At 34.6% G+C, this 20,851-nt stretch overlaps 1 protein-coding gene and 1 pseudogene across 1 annotated transcript; both read right to left on the minus strand.

Annotated features, from left to right (window-relative positions):
• Positions 1-5,744: 5,744 nt before the first annotated feature.
• On the minus strand, positions 5,745-10,219 carry LOC133300959 (uncharacterized). The gene is made up of 6 exons (XM_061500546.1): positions 10,028-10,219; positions 9,479-9,707; positions 7,227-8,192; positions 6,320-7,129; positions 6,104-6,222; positions 5,745-6,020 (listed from the first exon to the last, which is right to left on the minus strand). The coding sequence occupies exons 1-6, from the start codon at positions 10,217-10,219 to the stop codon at positions 5,745-5,747; spliced, it is 2,592 nt and encodes an 863-aa protein (XP_061356530.1).
• Positions 10,220-14,866: 4,647 nt separating this feature from the next.
• On the minus strand, positions 14,867-15,561 carry LOC133300961 (uncharacterized; annotated as a pseudogene).
• Between the last annotated feature and the right edge of the window lie 5,290 nt (positions 15,562-20,851).

The raw sequence follows: 20,851 nt of genomic DNA on the forward strand, positions 1-20,851 counted from the left end.
GTCAATGTAGATAAGTTATTTACATTGAGCCCAAAATGACGTCGTTTTAAGGCAAAAATCAAGTTATTTTTGTAATTATAATTTATTTCAGGGTTATAATAGTCTTTCTTACTATAAATTTTTAACACAAAATGATGTCGTTTTGGGAATGAATACAGATAATTTATCGACATTCACTGGTAGAAACATTAAAGCCACACACACACACACATAATAAAAACCCCACAAAGCCATATATATATAGGAAAAAGTGTTTGTCATTTTAGGAGAGAGATAGACACAAAATAATATTTTTTTATTTAAAATTTAAATTAAAAAAAACTCACCCACTTTCTCTCTCATAATTTCCATTCTTTGTGTCTATATAGCTTTATGTCATTTAAAATGACAAACATCAAACCCATATATATATATATATATATATGGAAAAAATATTTGTCCTTTCAAAGGACAGTCATTTTAATAAATATTATTACTTTTTATTTAATATTTAAATTGAAAACAAACCTTCCACTTTTTCTCATCATGATTTCTTTTCTGTCATTATAAACATAGTAGTTTTAACTAAAAAGACAAAATTCTATGTTCGTTAAAAGGACAAACACTAACATTACTAGAAAAGTCTTAATTTTTGACGGAAAATCGATTCCGTCGAATTTTGTTGACGAAAAATGAATTCCGTCAAAAATCTTATAAAAAATAAATAAAAAAGAAAATATATATGTGAATTTTCGACGAAAAAATAATTCCGTCGAAAACTTTATAAAAAATAAATCAAAAAAAATTATATTTCTGAATTTTTCGACGAAAAATTCATTCTGTCGAAAACTTTATAAAAAATAAATCAAAAAAAATTGTATTTCTAAAATTTTCGACGGAATATGAAGTTCAAAAATGACTAAGAGCAAATTGTTTCGTTGAATTATGAAGTCAGTTTTACATTGTGTATTAATATGTTAATTTTTTTATTTTATTTTATACATGTTACAATTTATACTAATTGTACACCGCTCGTTAATTGTATAAGTCTTTTTTCATACTTAGCCTAATATATAATATGGACTTTTATGCATTTACTAAATTGATTAAGATTTCATTTTGATATGTTATTTACTTTGATTATATTTTTTATCATGTAAAGTATAGAAATTGGTATTAATTTTGTAAAGAGAATTTAAAAAAAAAATTCTATAATTTTTGACCGAAACCGTTTTCCGTCGAAAACCATTACAACAATTTTCGACGAAATTTCATTGATTTTTCGTCGAAAATTTTCGACGGAGTTCATTTTTAGTCGAAAACCATTATAACAATTTTCGACGAAATTTCATTGATTTTCTGTCGAAAAGTATTTTTAATTCCGTCAAAAATTTTCAACGAAATTTTTAATTCCGTCGAAAAATTGTTATCAACAAAGGAAAATTCCACGGCCTGAATTCCGTCAAAAATTTTGTCGAAAATACAAATTTAGACGGAATTTTCACCATTTTCGACGGAAAAATTCCATCGAAAAAATGAACTTTTCCAAGGCTCTTTGACCCATTTGGGGTTTTTACCACTTTGATTTTTTAATCTGATTTTTGATTCACAGTATTTACTAATAGGGGACATTGAGTGACGCAAGGGGGACCCAGCGGCACTGAGTGCCGCGACCCTCCTCCCGCGTCACTCACACATTCTTTTATTTATTTTTTATTTTTTCAATTGAGTGACACCCCCTCCCTTGGGGCACTCATAGGATTGTGCTAAGTGGAACAATCTCTTTAGTTTCGTTACTGTAAACTTTCAGAATGTCATAACTTTTGACTCGAGTATCCAAATCAGATGATTTTTTTATTTCACATAACTTTTCGTGATCTACGCAATGACACTTCATTTGACATATTTTATCTCTCACAAACATAGTTCGAATTTGTAAAAAAGTGGAACTATTGTTGCAAATTGGAACTATGTTAATGGAAGATAAAATATGTCAAATGAGGTGTCATTGCGTAGATCTCAAAAAAGTATCTGAATTAAAAAAAATCATCTGATTTGGATACCCAAGCCAAAAGTTATGGCTTTCCGAAGTTTTACGGTAACGAGATTAACGAGATTGTGCCACTTGGCACAATCCTATGAGTGCCCAAGGAGAGGAGGGCGTCATTCAATTGAAAAAAGAAAAAGAAAAAAAAAGAATGTGTGAGTGACGCAGGGGGAGGGTCGCTGCACTCAGGGACGTTTGGTCCCCCTCGCGTCACTGAACGACTCCCGTTGGTAAATATCGTAAATGAAATACTAGATTGATAAATTAAAATCTCAAAAAATCCCAATAGGTCAAAGAGCCCAAACACTTAATATATATATATATATATATATATATATATATATATATATATATATATATATATATATATAGTTTGAATCATTTTATATCTATGTAAGTTACACTCTCAATATTAACAGTTAATTCTACTTATATCTAATAGCTTTATTTTATTTTTTAGATTATGTGAGTCATTAGATACAAATGAACCAAGTACTAAGAATAAAAACAAGACTTTGAATCATTTTACATCAGTATATGTTACACTCTCAATCTTGATGTCCATCTCACTTATATCTTTTAGGTTTATGTTTTTTTTTATTATGTGAATCATTAAATACAAGTGGATCAATGACTAAGAATAAATGTAAGACTTCTTATATATATATATATATATATATATATATATATATATATATATATATATATGGCAAAATGATTTTTGCAGCTGCTGTACCTACAGCAAGCAAGGATCCACGTCCGAATCCTAGGATACGGCAACAGATCCTGAGTTTTTTTTTTTAAAGCCGTGGGGCTCACTTTTCTGTGTCAGCTGTAGATAACACTATCTACGGCTGCTGCAGAAATGTTAAGCCCTATATACATATATATATATATATATTAAATCTTGTTGGAAATTGATGTAGATATTTAATATTTTGAATGGGGGTTTTATTTTGCCATACTTGTGCAGAGAGGGAAATTTTGGGAATGATAACACCAAAAGAACTCCCTCTTAAATTTTCTTTTGAGCCCCATGCGGCTTATGCACTTGAATTATATGATGTAGTTATGGACATGGTGTTTTTAATTCACAAAGTAAGAAATCTACTCATATTTTCTTATCAAACCCGGCTGATTTTCATATTAATCTTTTATTTATTAATAGTGTTGGTTTCAGTTTTGTTCATAAATGCCTCAATAAGGTTGAGTTTGATGCTTATTCGTGAACAAAACAGAGAAATAATACAAATAAAACAATATAGCCCAAGTGGCTCAGTCACTACATAATTTAATTTGTATGATATTTATTTGTGTGTTATCTACGGTTTTGCATTTAATAAAAGGGATATTTTTTATGGGAATATCATTTCCGCAAGCAAAAAAAAATTCTCCCGCAGAGATATTCAGTTGGGACAATTTTTTTTTTGTTAAGGGTGTGTCACAATTTATGATGTTGATTAGGATTGCATTGCATAATATTCTTTGTATTATTTTGGAGAAGATATTATGAAGAGAGAGAAAAGTATGTGATCAATTGAAGATAATTGAAGATTGCATGCAGATTGGAGAAGATATGGAAGATATAATGAAGAGATAGAAAAGCATGGAATCAATTAAAGATTAGGATAGATTTTATCTTTTTAGATTTCATGTAAGAGAAATAAAATATTCTTTGTCAAAGATTTGATTAGGATTGCATTGCATAATAGATTATGATGTTATTATTATAAATAGGGCTCATTGCATATTGTTCAGAGAGGATAAAATACAAGAGAGAGAAGAATATACAAGAAAGAAAAGAGAGAATTAGATTTTCAAGATTAGGATTCTTTCTTCTGCATCAGTTGAAGAGCTTTCTCAAGAACATTCATTCATACATTCATCCTTTGGCAAAGTGAATATTTCTCCATAGGAATTCAGATTACCTATCTGCTTAAGGAAAAAAAGCACTGAGGTAAATCACTTTAATTGTAATTTTCTTCTTGACTTTTTTGAAGGTCTGTACTGGGAAACTTGGATACCAGTTCTTGTGATGGGATACCAGCATGTCTCTTTTTCTTAGAAATTGAGGGTAACTCGAGAACCCTTGTGTGATAGGGTTTCAGAATCCTAAAGGGTTAGGGTTTCGAACTGAAAAACTAGGATACCAGTTTGGGAATTTGTGTAAGGGGTAGACTAGGAAACTGAGATACTAGAGAACTCTTTGTACACAAGTTTCATAGTGGAGTTGCCTGTTGGATTTCAGTATTCGATTTTAGGTCCCGTGATTTTTCTTCTCTTTGGGTTTTCCATGTAAAAACTATTGTGTTAATATCTATCTATCCTTATCTCGATTTATTGCTTTGAGTTAATTTTTAATTAGTGAATTAATTTTTAAAACTCAATTCACCTCCTCTTGAGTTCATCTGGGACCAAATTTGAAACATGAGGGATAGAAAAGAAGGATTCAAGTGTTTGTTTAGGGGTTTTGAAACCAAGGACATTAGAAGGTGTTCTATTGATTAGATAGGCAGCGGAGAGGACTGCCTCTCCCCAAAAGCGTTTGGGAACATGCATTCCTAAGATGGAAGCTCTAACAACTTCTAATAAGTGTCTATTTTTCCTTTCAGTTAGACCATTCTGTTGTGGGGTATACGTGCATGATGTTTGATGTTTGATGCCATTGTCAAGCAAAAAAGAGGTAAATGTATGGTTGGTATATTCTGTTCCGTTATCTGTTTGTAGAATCTGAATGTTAGAGTTGTACTGAGTGAGGATCAAAGAGTGGAAAAGTTTAAATGCATTAAAAACTTCACTTTTGGTTGTCAAAATACACACCAAGTCATACAAGTACACTCATTAATAAACGTTACAAAATATCGTGCATGAGACAAAGAGGGTTCCCGAGAGGGACCCCAAACATCCGAATGAATCACTTGAAATGGAACACTACTTTTATTCATAGTTGTCAATAGCAGTTAGCGGCCGGTAGCGGCCGACCCCAAAAATGGTATAGCGGTGTAGCGGGTAGCGGTATTGCCGCTACGGTGAAGTATTAACAGAACAGTCTTAACTAATATAAATGCTCAACTATTAGTCCACCCATGCTCTAGTTATATATGTCATGCATATTGTTTTGTGTACTTATTGCATATTATATTGTGATTGTGTGGCTGTTTGTATGTAGGCATTGCACAACCTACAAGTGAGGGAGAGTGGCATAGGCATTTAATCAGCTGCACAACACGTAAAAGGGAAGGAAGGGACTGTGACATATTAATTTTTTTTTTTTGTTGTTGTAAATGTGAATATTAACATCAGCCTTTAGAATGCTTTGTGAGCTGGAACTGAAGTGTATGTGAAACAATCAATAACATTCAAGAAACAATTCATTATATTAAAAGTGCAGAAAGGGTTCTTTACATTAAAAGTTCACAAACTTGTATCCAAAAAACTGCACAAACTTGTATCCAAAAAAATGCACAAACTTGCATCCAAAAAAATGCACAAACTTGCATCCAAAAAAGTGCACAAGCTATACTGGCAAAATGATATAGTCAGATAAAACACAAATGAACTAATGAAGAAAATCATCATCTCCGGATTCTCCATCAAATTCCAAAACATCTTCTCCCTCAATCTCATCTTCACTTGAACTAAGCTTATAGATTTTCTCTTCCTCATCTTCACTTAAAACTGAAGGTACAACTTGGTTAACCATTCTTGTTCCTCTTGTCTACAGCCTTGTGTATGTCAGAGGCTCTCCAATCCCACTTGCATCAGCAACAACTCCCAAAGTCAAAGTATCATCATAAAAAATATTCTCATCTTCAGCATTATCTTCACCCACTTCTCCCACCAACCACTCATTGTTATCATCAATGTCTTTTAGGATGATGGGATCAATCACATCATGACTGTCATAGCGATGTTTAAGAGCTTGATTGTACTTAATAAAAACCAAATCTTGCAACTTTTGATGCTCAAGCCTACTTCTCTTTTTGGAATGAATCTATTTCATAATTAACAATAAAAAATATTAGTTTCTTCGCTTCATAAGCCATACATCAAATTTAACTATATGGAAAATATTACGTGTTCAAAAGTACTCCAATTGCGCTCACACCCGGATGAGCTACAAGTCAAACTCAACACCTTAATGGCAAAGTCTCTCAAATTTGGAGTTTGAGAGCCATACAACTTCCACCATTGAGCTATAATGCCAAAAAACTTAGCATTAATAATTAATAACAATATTGAGGCCTTAAGCAGTCCTATATAATTAATAACTTGAAATTCATGTTTACTAACCTGGAGCTAATAAAGTCCTTTGCCTTATTGCTGACTTGATACCAAAGAGGCCTTCAGCAGTCCTATATGATTCTAATTGCATTGTAATTGTATCATTTTCTGCCTCATTTGCACTTAGCCTTTCAATGCATTTGAAAAGGCCAACCATCACTTCTCTATCATTTCCAATTGAATCATTGCCATAAAAGAATTCAGGATTTAGATAATGGCCCGCTGCATGCAAAGGATGATGAAGTTGGCATTCCCATCTTCTATCAATAATAGCAAATATGTCTTTGTACTTTTGTTCATCTCCACCGAATGATTTTTGAATTGCCTCCTTGGCCCTATCCATTGCCTCATAAATATAGCCCATTGCAGGTTTTTTCTCATTGTCAACAAGTCTAAGCACACGCACAAGAGGCCCGATAACCTTAAGTGAGAAAAAAACATCATTCCAAAAGGCAGGCATAAGTACAGTCCTTCTTGCCACTTTCCCCTTGGGGTCTTTGGATTCCTTGGAATTCTCCCAATCCTCAGAAATGAACATGTTCCTAAGGTTTTTTCTTTGTTTGTGCAACCTTTGCAATGTAAGGAATGTCGTAGCAAACCTTGTGACTCCATGCCTAACCAATTCGGTCTTATTTGTAAACCTTCTCATTGTGTTCAAAGCCAATGAATGGTTGTATATGAAACCTACAAGTTTTATGCCTTTTCCAATGGCTCTCTTAACCCTCTCAATCTTTCCAATGTCTTCCAACATTAAATCCAAACAATGTGTTGTGCATGGGGTCCAAAACAAATTTGGCCGCTTGGCTTGCAAATACTTTCCTAAAAAAATAATCAAGAACAAATTAACAACAATTGAAAACAATTTAACAAATTAACAAGTTTGATGTCTTACTCTTACCAGCTAAAACGTAATTACTTCTGTTATCTGTCACAACTTGAATAACATTCTTTTCTCCAATCTCTTCAACAAACGTGTTCAAAAGCTCAAATATTTTTTCCCCAGTCTTAACATAAGATGAAGCATCAACACTCTTCATGAACATGGTCCCTGATGGACAATTGACCAAGAAATTAATCAAGGTCCTATTCTTTCTATCCGTCCACCCATCCGACATAATCGAACATCCATAAGTGGCTCGTTGTACCTCATGATCCTTTAATAACTCTTTTGTATACTCCATCTCTTTTTTAAGAAGAGGAACTCTGCACTCATGGTAGCTTGGTGGCTTCAAGTGTGGACCATAGTTTCCAACAGCTTCAATCATTAGCTTAAAGCTTCTTGAGCGTACAACATTAAATGGTAATCCATTTGTACACAAAAATCTTTCTATGTACTGAATGGTTCTTGCCCTTGCCTCTTTGTCACAAGCATTATTTATGCTTGTTTGCTTTTTGTCCAACTTTATGCTAGGCCTTTTAAAAAAATGCAAATCTAAAGGACCTTTCACAGCCTTTGTAGCAGGGGTAGAGACATCACTTCCAGCTCTTTTTCTTTTTCCAGTTTTGATATTATGAATTTTAACCTGCTCTTCTACATCATCATCTTGATTGACATCAAGATCAACCATATTAGCATCTTTTTCAGCTTGTTTCAGCATATATGCATCCTTCAGTATTTTTTTAACATCAGCTGGAATTTTTCTACATGCCTGAACATCTCCTCTCAAACCAATCTGATGTCTTTTGGCTCTAGTTATTCCTCCCTTTGTAGTTTGCAGGCAATAATCACAAGTTACGAATCTCCTGTTATTGGGGTCCTTCAAGCTATTCCATTTCCATGCAATATCAATGTTATCTCCAGTGGGTTTAAACAAACCACAAGGTGCAGTTTGTGGAATCGAAGGTGATGCATCAACAGAAGATGCACTAGCCATGGAGTTAACTGGATTTATACACAAAAATAAACATATATTAAAAACTGCAACGTATTGCTTACCAAAAATTAAAAAAAAAACTGCAACGTATTTGTTAACTTGAGTGATGCATATATATTAAAAACTGTAACTCTTACCAGTTAAATATTGGGTATATAAATATGAGTGATGCATATATATTAAAAACTGCAACGTATTGCTTACCAAAAATTAAAAAAAAACTGCAACGTATTTGTTAACTTGAGTGATGCATATATATTAAAAACTGTAACTCTTACCAGTTAAATACTGGGTATATAAATATGAGTGATGCATATATATTAAAAACTGCAACGTATTGCTTACCAAAAATTAAAAAAAAAAAATGCAACGTATTTATATATACAAAAATAAAAAACTGCATATAAATATGTTCTGGTTTTATATACCCAGTATTTATATATACAAAAATAAAAAAAATATGCATCATATATTAAAAAAAAACTGCAGTAGCCTACCCCAAAAAAAAAAATAAGCAAAATAAATAAAACCATAAGTGGCACCTTACCGAAAATACAAGAAAGAAAGTTTACAAAAAAAAAAATCACAAGAAAGAATAAGTAAAAATAAAACCAGAAGTACCCAAAAAAAAAATAAGCAAAAAATAAGTAAAAAAGAAAAAGAAAGAAGAAGCCTCCATCAAAGAAGAAGAATGGGTAGTGAAGATAAAAGAAAGAGTGAAGAGTGAAGAGTGGAAGGAGGAAGGAGGAAGGAACAAAGAAGCCACAAAATGTTGAGAACTTACCGGAAAATAGAAGCTCTCTTGCCGGAGAAGAGTGGAAGAAGGAAGGAACAGAAAAAAAGAAACACCTTGGCTTCTACTGCAACTCCATCGTTCTCCTCCTTTGGTGCCACCCTGCCACGTTTTTCTTTCTTCTTTCCCGCGTGTTATGTGGTGATAATGGGTCCTTTATGTATAACTTAATAATAAACTTTTTCTCTTGACAAAAATACCCCCCAATGCAAAGGAAAACGACGTCGTTTGGTTTGAAGCATCAAATTAAAAAAAATAGGTCTTCTCCTTCCCGTAGCGTCCTGTAGTGTTCATCTTCTTCGACTGTGAGAACTGCTACGCTACGCCGCCACCTCCGCTACCGGCCGGCGTCGCGTCGCGTCGCAGGTTGTGGCGGCCGGCCGCCGCTACCCGCTACTGTAGCGGTTTAGCGCCGCTACCCACCGCTATTGACAACTATGCTTTTATTGATACTTGGAAGGTAGGATACGCTATGGCTCTTGGCCAATTCACATGTGTTACATTTAAAATTAGCCTTATTCAGATGGGAAAACATTTGGGGAAATAACTTTTCTAAATATGTTAAAGATGGATGTCCTAATCTATGATGCCACAACCAAACATAGGAGGAAGCTTTATTAGCAGTAGTATTGAAAGACTCGACAGAGGAGACACAAACGTGATTTGAATCTAGAAAATAGAGCTTTTCACGTCTAACACCATAACCAATTGTCATCCGAGTTGAGATGTCCTGAAAGAAGCAAAAATCAGGCCAAAAAATAACAGTACAGTTCAAGGAGGCAGTAATACGTGAAACAGATAAGAGGATAAATTCTAAAGAGGGAACAACTAATATTGAGTCCAAGAATAAATGGGGGGATAAGGAAAGAGATCCTTGGCCAGTGATAGGAGAAGTTTCTCCATTTGCTGGGGAGATAAAAGGTAAAATGTAAGGTTCACAATTATGTAATTCAGAGGAATCTCTAATCATATGATCTGATGCACCAGTGTCAATTACCCAAGTATGATTTCTAGTAAATGTAGATAAAGCAAGAGTGTTACCAACGTTACCCTGATGAGCAACATGGTAGCGGGTGAGGCAGGTATTGCAACCGTAGCAGCAGCAGTAGCATTGGCAGTGGCAGGAACCTTCCGGTGCGGTTGTTTATTGAAATCCCACCATTCGGGATAACCAATAATCTCATAGCATCTTTTCTTGGAGTAACCAGTAGCCCAACAGTGAGTGTAAGAAAATTGAGCCATTTTTCCAGAGAAAGAGGAAGAGGACTTACGAGACTTCGAAGGGCCAGAAGGAAGAGTCAGCAATTCGGTGGATTCCGGAGAGGGCCGAGAAGAAACTAAGGTGTTGCATTGATTGATTTCGCGGCGAACAAATGCATAAGATCCTTCCAAATCAAGCTTCGGTTCCTTGTGAAGGATTTCTCCTCAAAGGATGTCAAATTCAGAGACCAATCCACTGAGAAAGATGTGAACTCTGAGGCGAACCATGGCAGAATAAAGATGGACGACTCCGTCGACGGTAGATGCCTGGGATGCCATTCGGTGATCAATTTCTTGAAAAATTGCAAGGAGATCATTGTAGTATGTTACTAGCGGACGTCCTAGTATGTGCGTTTGCAAGCCTCCCATATCTCTGATGCAGCATCCAAACGGAGGAACCGAGGCATGAGAGAAGGACTCATAGAATCAACGAGCCAACTCTTAACCTTCTTGTTCTCTGTGACCCAAGTATTGAAGGTGGGATTAGTGGGAGGCATTTTCGATTTCGTTTCGGTGAGGTAATCGGTTTTGTTACGGGCTCCGATCCGCATGTCCATCAGTTGGGACCATATAGGGTAATTGGATTCATCAAGGATGATGGAAACAGGGAAGGAAGATGAATCTTGATGAATGATGATAGGTGTTGTGTTGCTGGAGTTAGGGTTGGTTTCAGGGGAGGAGGGGTTCGAATGTGGGGGTGCAATTTCCATGAGAGAAGAAACGAAAGAAGAAAAAAAAAATTGGGTTGCATGAACAGTAATGGGCTCGATGGTGGGAAGCAAAAAACCGAAAAGGAAATTTTTTTTTGACACTTTTCTCAAAAAATTTATTTAGAACCTAGGCTTATGGTACCATGTTACAAAACAGATACATAATAAATTCATTCACAATCTGCATTACTTCACCTCAATGAGGGTTATTTTTATACATCAGGTCAGTCAACTAATTTCTAATAAGTAGGAAACTAATTTATCTAATCTAATTTTTGTACAATCAATCACTGAACAACAGCCTAACAAACTAAAACAGCCTAACAATACATAATTTGAAATTCAAATATTATATTTCAACAGTTACTGGTCAGTGCATGCAAAGTGAAAGTAATGGGATAGGCCACGCACGCCTGTGAAATCTGATTCAGCTTTAAAGCTAGGAAAAATTTCCATCAGATTCTTGTTATCTATATACAGTATTTCCGTTGATTGCCTAACTTGCTTGTCTTTCTCCTTGTTTGGAAAATTTTATCTTGACAACACATTGTTAATGTCCACACTAACATGTAAATTTTGTCAGGTTAAACAACTTGTGGCTGTTGACGGCAGGCTTCATTTGGATTTTGATATAGCTTCCACCGGAAGTTCTACAAATTTCACATATTGTTATTACTTGAATGGGAGGGAGTACATTATGAGTGGGGGCACCGATGAACATGTTGTCTGTGTTTGCTGTGCTCAAACAGGGAGGCGCCTGAGAGGTATATCCCTGGAGATACATCAATCACCGAATTGACATGCTTTACTTGCTGGACGAGATTTGTGTAATTAATAAATCTGCATAATGAGAGAGAGAGAGGGGGAGAGAGAGAAATGAATCGAAAAAAGAGAAGGAGAGAGAGCGTAAATTGCTTATTGCATACCTTCACACAGAATATGAAGGAAATATTTAATTATATAATAGGACTGTCCCGTTTTTTAAGCTAGTCTGCACTTTTCAACCTTTACATGTATGTTTATATTCCCTCCCATATTTTTGTATCAAAAAGTGATGTCTGAAGAGCCAGCTTAGAAAGGAACACAAATAATTGATATCTGATTACTGTGCTTTCATTTCATTGAATCCTTGTTCCATTGTATTAAATTTACTTGTTTACTTCTGTCCAAGGAGAAAGCTTTGGAAGTTCCATGTTTGTTCTATCTTTGAGGGGTGATCTTTTCAGGGTAAGTTCTGTTCACCTTATCCCAGCCTTCTCTTAGTAAAAAGAAATCTTATTAAATCTGGTTGATTGACCTGATCGAGGTACTGGGTCACTAGTTTAATTAGTAGGTCACTAATTTAACCATATGATCTGATAAATATATGCAAATTTATAATTTATGTTAAAAAAATTATAAACATATTTAAATACTTGTAAAAAATAATACCAATTTCAAATATTTTAATATAAAAAAAAAATAAATCACATATTATTATCCAATAAAGAATCAAACAAACATATAATACTTGTGATACTAGTGATTAATGTTCAGTAGACGTCATCTCTAACTATATATTAAATCAAAATTCCTTGCATATAGTGCATAACCAAGATGGTATTAGTGTTTTAGGTTGTTAGAGATATATTAAACTATTAAGCTAATCTCACCCAATAAATTAAGTTTTTGGATTGAAATTATTCTTTACATGATATATCAGAGCATCGGTGTCACGGGTTCGATTCTCAATACCGCATTTAATTAATAATTAATTAAATCTTGTGAAGTTCCTTAGCACAGGTAGGTAGGGCTATGCATTGTCCACCTTTCGAGCCCAGTGTGTTCTCGTGTAAGGGGACGTGTTAGAGATACATTAAACCATTAAGATAACCTCACCAACAGCTTAAGTTTTTAGGTTGAAATGGTTCTTTATATAGATACATAATCTATATAAGTCAATAAATAACAAATCACTCAAACATTTCAAAAAAAACAAACAAACTATTTGTGAATTTAAAAAAAAATATCCTTCAAGTTTTTTTTTTCTTTGAAATTTTTTTAATGAACCGGGTTGGGTCACCGTTTTTCATCAAAATTGGCCGGGTTGCATCAATTTTAATGCCTGGCCGAAGTATACGACACTAACATTATTGTTGAAGGCCTCTAAAAATGAAAGTATTGTAGTGTGATGAAAGTGATTACTCATGCATAAGTTGGCGTTTAAAGATGAAGTCACTTGAGCAATGGCTGAAAGCAGTCAAGTCAAATATTGATAATTATGATTTTAAAGTCGTTTAACATTTATCAGCTCTTGATACCTATATTGCTAAAGTACTAACTGTCAAAAAGGCCTCATCCAGAAGTAAATGTTGGTTTTTCAGGCAATTGGGTTCATTCACTTGGTCATTTGATTTTTAAAAGGATAATGTAATTATGGTTAGTAGAAATAGAAACAGAACAATTTTGAAGAAAAAGATGGGGAGAACCAAGAATGAACAAATGATAGTAAAATCTTTGGTGACTCAAACTTACGGGGTTAATATATGTTCACATTTCACAGAACTGAATGAAACCTAATCTAATAGTTAAATAAGCACGGTGAAGCGTAAGGTTGTATAAGTCCTTTACCTATTAAGGCAACAGGAAAGAAATCAAAGACAACTTACAATGAAAGAACTCGTCCAAAATATGAACATTAAAGAGCCAGTTCAGTTGACATTTGCACCAGCCCTCAGAAAAACAGTACCTGTCATTCAAACGCAGCCTTCAATTAGGAGTTCTTTTGTTCATACAAAAAGTAAGGGAAATCTTTTGTTTGTATGAAAGGAAAAAGACAGCATCCTAATTCATTGGGCGCAGATCAGCAGAGAAATTATATGGTTCCAGAAAGAATAATAACGTAAGCACAATGCAGTTAGCCCAAAACACAACTTTCTTGGCATAATTGTCCACTGATTTATTGGTGGTACGCGTCACAAGCCTTAATTAATAAGGGCTTACAGTTAGGTTGGGCCTTGATTTATCGGCAGTTGATTAGGGGAGGGGATCTCTTCCATAAAGCACAGTTCTTCCTAACTATTCTAGAATACAGTGCTGTATTATGCTTCTAATACATTTCAACTCCGTAGAAAATCTCTCGAATATACACCCTAGCTATTAAAAAAGTTTTCCATGTGCATAAATGATAATTCTTTGTAGTTCCTGAGTATCTTTTCTTTACTAGAATCAAAAGTAACCACTAAAAAGGGAATACGAATATATCGATATAAAATTAACCACAATAATCTTAGAGCCTCAAAACAATAGAATATAAAACAAAATCACTCCCCATTAAACTACAACTAGCGAGGACAAGGATGAGAGCAATTCTCGTACTAAGTACAGAGAGGATACCTTTAGGTCTGCTTTTGCCCATTTCAAGGCTGCTAATACATACGCCACTATCAGCCATTAAACTCTAATCGTGACATTTTGGAGTAGAATCACATATATTAGGAGACTTTCAGGCCAGTAATAAGGTTCAACAAGAAAAAAACTTTCCAACAACAGAAACCCATCAATCTGGCACTGAACCATTTTAAGTATGATCCTATATATGAGATACGAAAGCTCATGCTATAAGAAACTAAAAATGTATTAAATCATCATTTACAAAATGGTCAATCAATAATCAAGAGTAATAGAAACTGATTATAACTATAATGGTTATCATTATCCTCCTTATAACTAAACATTAACGGGAAACAGATTAACTGAGCAAATTAAGATATAATGGAAGCTCATCTTCATCTTTCATATCACTTTCAATAATTAGAATGCAGAAAAAATACAGTGATTTTGGTCTTGATGCATCATGGCAAAAAAACACTGAAAACTAAAGGCAATCAAAATATCCCTAAGCAGGTGTTCTGAGTCAATTACAACTAAAAAAATCAACCTAACCCTGAATGTTAAGCATGTCCTTAGCCTCACTATGTTCCTCCAATGGACCCTCACTAACAAGCTCCATCTTCTTCATCTCCAACACACCCTTATTTATCTTCTAAAACCGCCGCATCTTCTTCTCCTCCCTTGCCTCACACCGCATCTCCTCGACCACGCGCCGCATCTCCTCCGCCTCGCGCCGCATCTTCTTCTCGGCAGGGCCCTCCTCGCGATCAAGCACACCATCCCTGTAAATTTTATAAAAGTTGTCAAGGATTTGCCGCTTCCGAAGCTCCCGATCTTCGGGGAGTTTATTCGCGGCAGCGCCGAAATAGCAGAAACCGAGGAAGCTGAAGCCGGGATTTGGGAGATCGACGATGTTGCCGTCGAGGTCGATCATCTTGGCGGAGTGTTTGGTGCCGCCGAGTTCAACGATTCGGCGCTCCCAGTGGAGTTTCTCGTAGAGGAGTCTGTTGATCTCGCAGTTGAGGTCGCGGAGGCGTGCTCGCCGAGTCCCTCCTTTTGGATCTCGGCGACATTGCGGCCGATCTCACGCATGAGCTGTTGGTGCAACTCGTCAGCATGTGATATGTCGCGGCATTGGTAGCCCAAAAGGGTCATTCGTTCCTTCGGTTCCTTCTCCTCCTCCGCCTTCAGAGCGATGGACCTGTTCAGCATAGACTGTGTTTTCTCTTCGTTAAGAGCCATCTTCGTTTCTTCTTCTTCCTTAGCCCCTCTCTTTCAGCTTCACTACGATACTTCCTCTTACGAAAAAACACTGAAAAACCCTAACCTCAATAGGGCAAGGAAAGGGAATGAGAACTATTTGAGCGCTTTATCTCTTATTTATTTATAGGTTTTACCGCTGGCAGTAGATTTTTGGACCTTTTTGCGGACTCTTCTGAGTGTCGTGTCCAAATTAATTGATATCGTATCAGGAGGATTGGTATTTTTTCAGGATTCTTTTCCGATTTACATTATTTTTTTATTGTATTGTATTTTTATTTTTATTTTTTTTGATCTTCTAAAATATCACCTTTGACAGGTATAACATATTTTCTTCTTTTGGGTTTGTGATATTTTTCAGACAACTTTTTTTTGGAAGTGGATCTTCTCGTGTATTAATTAACATGATCATGTCATGTGGAGTAATTATAACCATACACGAGTGGGTTAACGGTGATAAGGGAGGAAAGAGAAATAATTTAAAGATAGAAAGTTACACAATCATTACCATTGATTTAATTATTAATGGTTAAGATTCTTTCACATGACATGATCATGCTAAATTAGACATGAGAAGATCCATTTTCATTTTTTTTAAACATTTTTCAGACACTTTAATTCACTGTATCATTGCTTAATAAATTATAATTCAACTATAAAAAAAATTATAATTCTATTTAGAAAATTGTTATTATTTGAATTTTATATTTAAAGAGTTTTTTGGGCATGTTTGATTTCAATTTTTAAAAATAATTTTTTTAAAATTTTTAGAATAATTATAGAAAAACTTATTTGAATAAAATTATTCTCAAATCTCTAAACTTTTCAATAAGTTTGTTATCCCAGATTATCATATTTGACAAGATATTTTTAAAATTTTAAATTTGATACATTATTAGTATATATTTTTTCATCCTCATTTGCTCTTGTCTTATATTTCATTTGACAATCTAACTATATTATTGCACTGTTTGTTTCAATTTAATATTTATAGTTATTAGGTTTTTTATTTAACAGGTAAATATTTAGTGTATATATTATAAAAATAATATATTTTATTTTAAAAAAATAATACTCAAAATATTTCAAAAATCATATTTCGTCAAAAGTATCAACCATACTTTCGTAAAGAGAGATTTGTATTATAAATTTGATAATTATATGATTTTATTCGATTTTATTTTATTTGTAATCATAATATTCGTTAAAATAATATTTCGTTAAAAGTATCAACCATATTTTCACAAAGAGAGATTTGTATTATAAATTTGATAATCATATGATTTTATTTGATTTTATTTGTAATAAACCCCAGCAATATGTTGCAAGCTCAAGTGAAGCAACAAAACCTTGGTTGCACGCATGAGACCCAACGGTAATAAGTGTGGGGTTTACTCTTTTACTAAAGCTCAAATGGGTTATTAGTATGAGAAGAGCCCAAGGAACCTAGAGCCCAATGAGTTAGGGTTTCTTGGAACCCATATAAATAGTACCTCTTAAGTCATCAGCCTCCAAGGTCCTTTTTGTGAGAAAGATGCAAGCTCAGAATCTAATCAGTGCCCACACACTTCCCCTTCCTCCTCGAGAGATAGTTTGGAAGATCTACCACAGTCCAGCTTCAAGGAGGTTGTTCGTACTGCGGCGCTGAGGTGAGCTGTTCGTGAAGAGGAATCCTACAAGGGAAGATTCTACACGAGACTTGCGCACCGAGAGGTAATTGTGAAACAAGGATGATTCGGTAAGCATACCAATGTACTAGGTCCTAAACCGCTTCCGCATAAATCTAAGATTTCCTTCAATTGGTATCAGAGCCTTGGCTGTACATTGGTATGTGAATCTAGTTTCACTATTCATGTAATTAGTTTTGCTTCTTGAAATGTGGCACCTAGGGTTCTAGGATTATGGTATGAATCTAGCATGTGTATTTTATAATTCATTTTCATAAAAGTTTAAATTTTAATCGGTAAAAATGCTTTAATCCATGGTTAGGATCTCTCGTGTATTTCTCGATTTGTAACAAGGAGGCTAATCCCATATGATTAGGTTTCCTCCTTGCTGTTTTTGTTTATTTTTGAAATTTCTGTGTATTTTTCAAATATTTTGTAAAAGTTCAAGATCGAGAAACCGCGAGTAAGATGCGCAGTCAGAACTGTCGGAGACTTTTAGAGGTCTTCCCGATCTCGGAATGAGGCGATCTATATATGGTTGGAAAGAGGACGGAAATACGAACGCAACGGTGGGCGGCTTACCGCCATCTGAGTTTACACGCGCTCCCACGCGCCTCCACAAGATTCTGAGAGTGGTCGCCACTCTCCGGAAAAGAATGGGAGAGTGAGGGAGCGTCCGGCCACCTTTTTGGGTGATTCCGGCGGCGGTGCACTCGTCTCTACGTGGCGGTCCTTCCCTTGGAGTTTCAGCTTGATTTGACTTCGGGTGACGGCGCGGCAGACCTGACGGCTAGGGTTTCTCTTTCGCGTCCTAGGGTTTCTCGCCAAAGGATTGGGTCTTTGGGCTTTTGGGCCCATGAAACCCTAAAGGGGCTTGAGACAGATACTATGGGCTAGGCGAAAGTCGAATTCCAAAGTTGTATTATTTTATTTTATTTTATTTTCTTTAAAATAGGAAGGCCATGGATTAAAGTAATTAGATTTTATTATTTAATGCTTTTATTGATTGGTATAAATTATATGATTGATAACATGCTTTATTGCGATAACATGCCATATAGAATAGGTGGTGCCATATTGTTGCATAACTTGTATGATTGCATGAGCATAATAGCTATTATGTCTTCAGCGACTAGTATGATAGTTATTATGGGATTATTTTGATTTTAAATCATCCTACGAAATTAATTAATAATTATTATGATTTTTATTAAAAATCTAGATTAATAATTGAATTAATTAATTTTGGATAATTAACATCAAGACAAATAATCGTTATGGAAATTATTTTGATTTCAAATTATCCTCATAAATGATAATTATTATGATTGTTGCAATCTAGATTAATAATTAAATCAGCTATTTGGATGATTTAAATCTAGAAAAATAATTAGAGAAAATTTCCTAAGAGAATTCTTTTATTTTGCGAGTAATTTGTGGGTTTTCTGAAATGGTCATGGAATAACACACGCTGCATACAACATTCATGTATCATGATTGTTTGGAGCACACGCTGACGTAAAGTGACCGGATTTCAGGACCTTAATGCTTTCAAAATTATGTTAAGCTTAGTGCACGTTTATCGGCGCTCTTACTTATATAGTTTTTGAAATCAAACAAAGGATACTCTCAATTAAATAATTCTTGGAAATTAGAAAATGTTGCTTATGTTGAATGGAAGGAGATTTAAATTAAGAGATTAATTTAACCTTCAAGCGCATTATAAGGACCATTAATAAAATAATCATGTGAAGTCCCATCGAATAAGCATGATTGAATTTTATTAGATTGGACCTAAATAATTATGGGAGGAGATTTAAATTAAGAAATTAATTTAACCTCCAGGCGCATTGAGGGCCTATCAATAAAATAATCATGTGAGGCCCCAACGGATTAGCATGATTGCATTTTATTAGGCCTTAATAATTTCAAAATTTTAATAAAGTATTGTATGGCCCATCGTCGATAATACTAAGTTATTAAAGATAATTTTGAAATTAAACAATGAATTCGACAGGGCTTATGAAAATTCTCAAACAAAAATGTTGAATGGCTGAAGGTTTTAAAAAATTAAATAATTTTAAAACCTGCTGGCTCCATTTGTGGGTTTATTAGTGAAATGGTTATCGCTGAAGCCCCATCGGATAAGGATAATCAGATTTCACTAGATTAAATCTTAATAATTTCAAAATTTTAGTAAAGTATTGTACGGCCCATCGTCGGCAATCCTTAGACACTAAGGATAATTTTGAAATTAAACAATGGTTAATAACATTCAACTTTGGTAAAATTGTTAACCCTCCCTTCAAGGCTCTGACAATGGCACTGAAGGCCCAAATAACAATTTTGGTTTTTACAAGTGACTTGCCCATCGTAAGCCTTGTAAAGATAAACTGAAGGATTGTTAACAATAAACAAGAGTAGTTATGAGAATCTACTTGCACTTCGTTTGTTTATTGCATTATTTGTTTGTAATTGTGTGCTTTATATGTTTTTCAGAAAATATCTTAGAAATGATTTTGAGTCGAAAACCTCTAGATGGTACCAACTATGAATAAGTGAAAAGCAAATTTTTTGATATTGTTCTAAAACATGGAAGCTAAAATTTGTCCTGACAATGCGAGGGCCATAGCAACCTGCAGAGGATGCGTCTAAGGAAACTAAGATGCATTTCTCAGATTAGGAAATGGCAAATATGGTAGTTCGCTGCTATATTATTGTCAGTCTTTCCAAATACTTGCAGAAGCAAGTGTACATGATTAAGAGTGGAGTAAAAATGCTTCAGACTCTTAATGACATGTTTGCTGCGTCTAGCAGCTCTGCTAGACAGAATGCAGTCGGTGCAGGTTTTGCTAAGAGTCTTGTTAAATCCAAAGGGAAACCCAAGGGTGGTAACAAGAACAAAATGACTTGGTTATCAGTTGTCAAACCAGTTGCTATGAAGAAGCCGCAAGGCAAGTTCTTCAAGTACAGACTAAAGGGACACTGAAAGAAAAATTGCCCAGAGGTGGTTTGTTACTCTTTGTAGTAGTTCAAACATGGCATACCTGTCAGCAATGGACATAGATATTTTAAGCTTGAAAATGGGAACTTGTGTCTGCATTTGCAGTAAGACAAGTTATTTATTCTAGGTTTTGGGTGACTGTTTATTTGTTCTAGATTTCAAGAGGAATTCAATTTTTGTTAGTTGTTTTGGTTAAAACATGGGTTGACAATGCAATTGATTCCTCAGTTACATTTCGAAGTTCATCTTCGTCTTGTTTGTTCTGGTACATTGTTTAAATAGTCTTTATTACCTATGTCCTATAACCTTTTTAAATTTGTTATGTTGAATGGAAAGGATGATGAACAAGGATTTTCACCAAAGAAATAAAAGTTTCAAATGAAACATAACTTTGGCCTTTGTGATTGAGTCACATTATCTCAAGTAGAAAATATGTTTTAGTTAAAAGAGATACTGAAAGTTCAAGAATCTTTTAACTAACAGCTACATGTTAGTCCTATTTGGAAGGTAAAGTGGCCAAGCAATCCTACAAGGGCCAAAAAGGTTTGCGCAACTATTCAACTGTAACTGGACATACTAATGTATGTGGACCACTTAGCGT

Source organism: Gastrolobium bilobum, unplaced genomic scaffold (assembly GCF_033153095.1).
Source record: "Gastrolobium bilobum isolate Gb01-03AN ecotype WA unplaced genomic scaffold, APGP_CSIRO_Gbil_v1 utg52110, whole genome shotgun sequence".
Classification (NCBI taxonomy): Eukaryota; Viridiplantae; Streptophyta; class Magnoliopsida; order Fabales; family Fabaceae; genus Gastrolobium; species Gastrolobium bilobum.

Bases quoted from the DNA above. Each gene is read 5' to 3' on its own strand.
- LOC133300959 (XM_061500546.1), bottom strand. From the start codon at position 10,219: ATGGCTCAATTTTCTTACACTCACTGTTGGGCTACTGGTTACTCCAAG. The intron at 9,708-10,027 runs GTAACGTTGGTA...TGCTTCTTTCAG, and splicing joins CTACCATGTTGCTCATCAGG to GACATCTCAACTCGGATGAC. The intron at 6,223-6,319 runs GTTAGTAAACAT...TTGGCATTATAG, and splicing joins AAGGACTTTATTAGCTCCAG to CTCAATGGTGGAAGTTGTAT.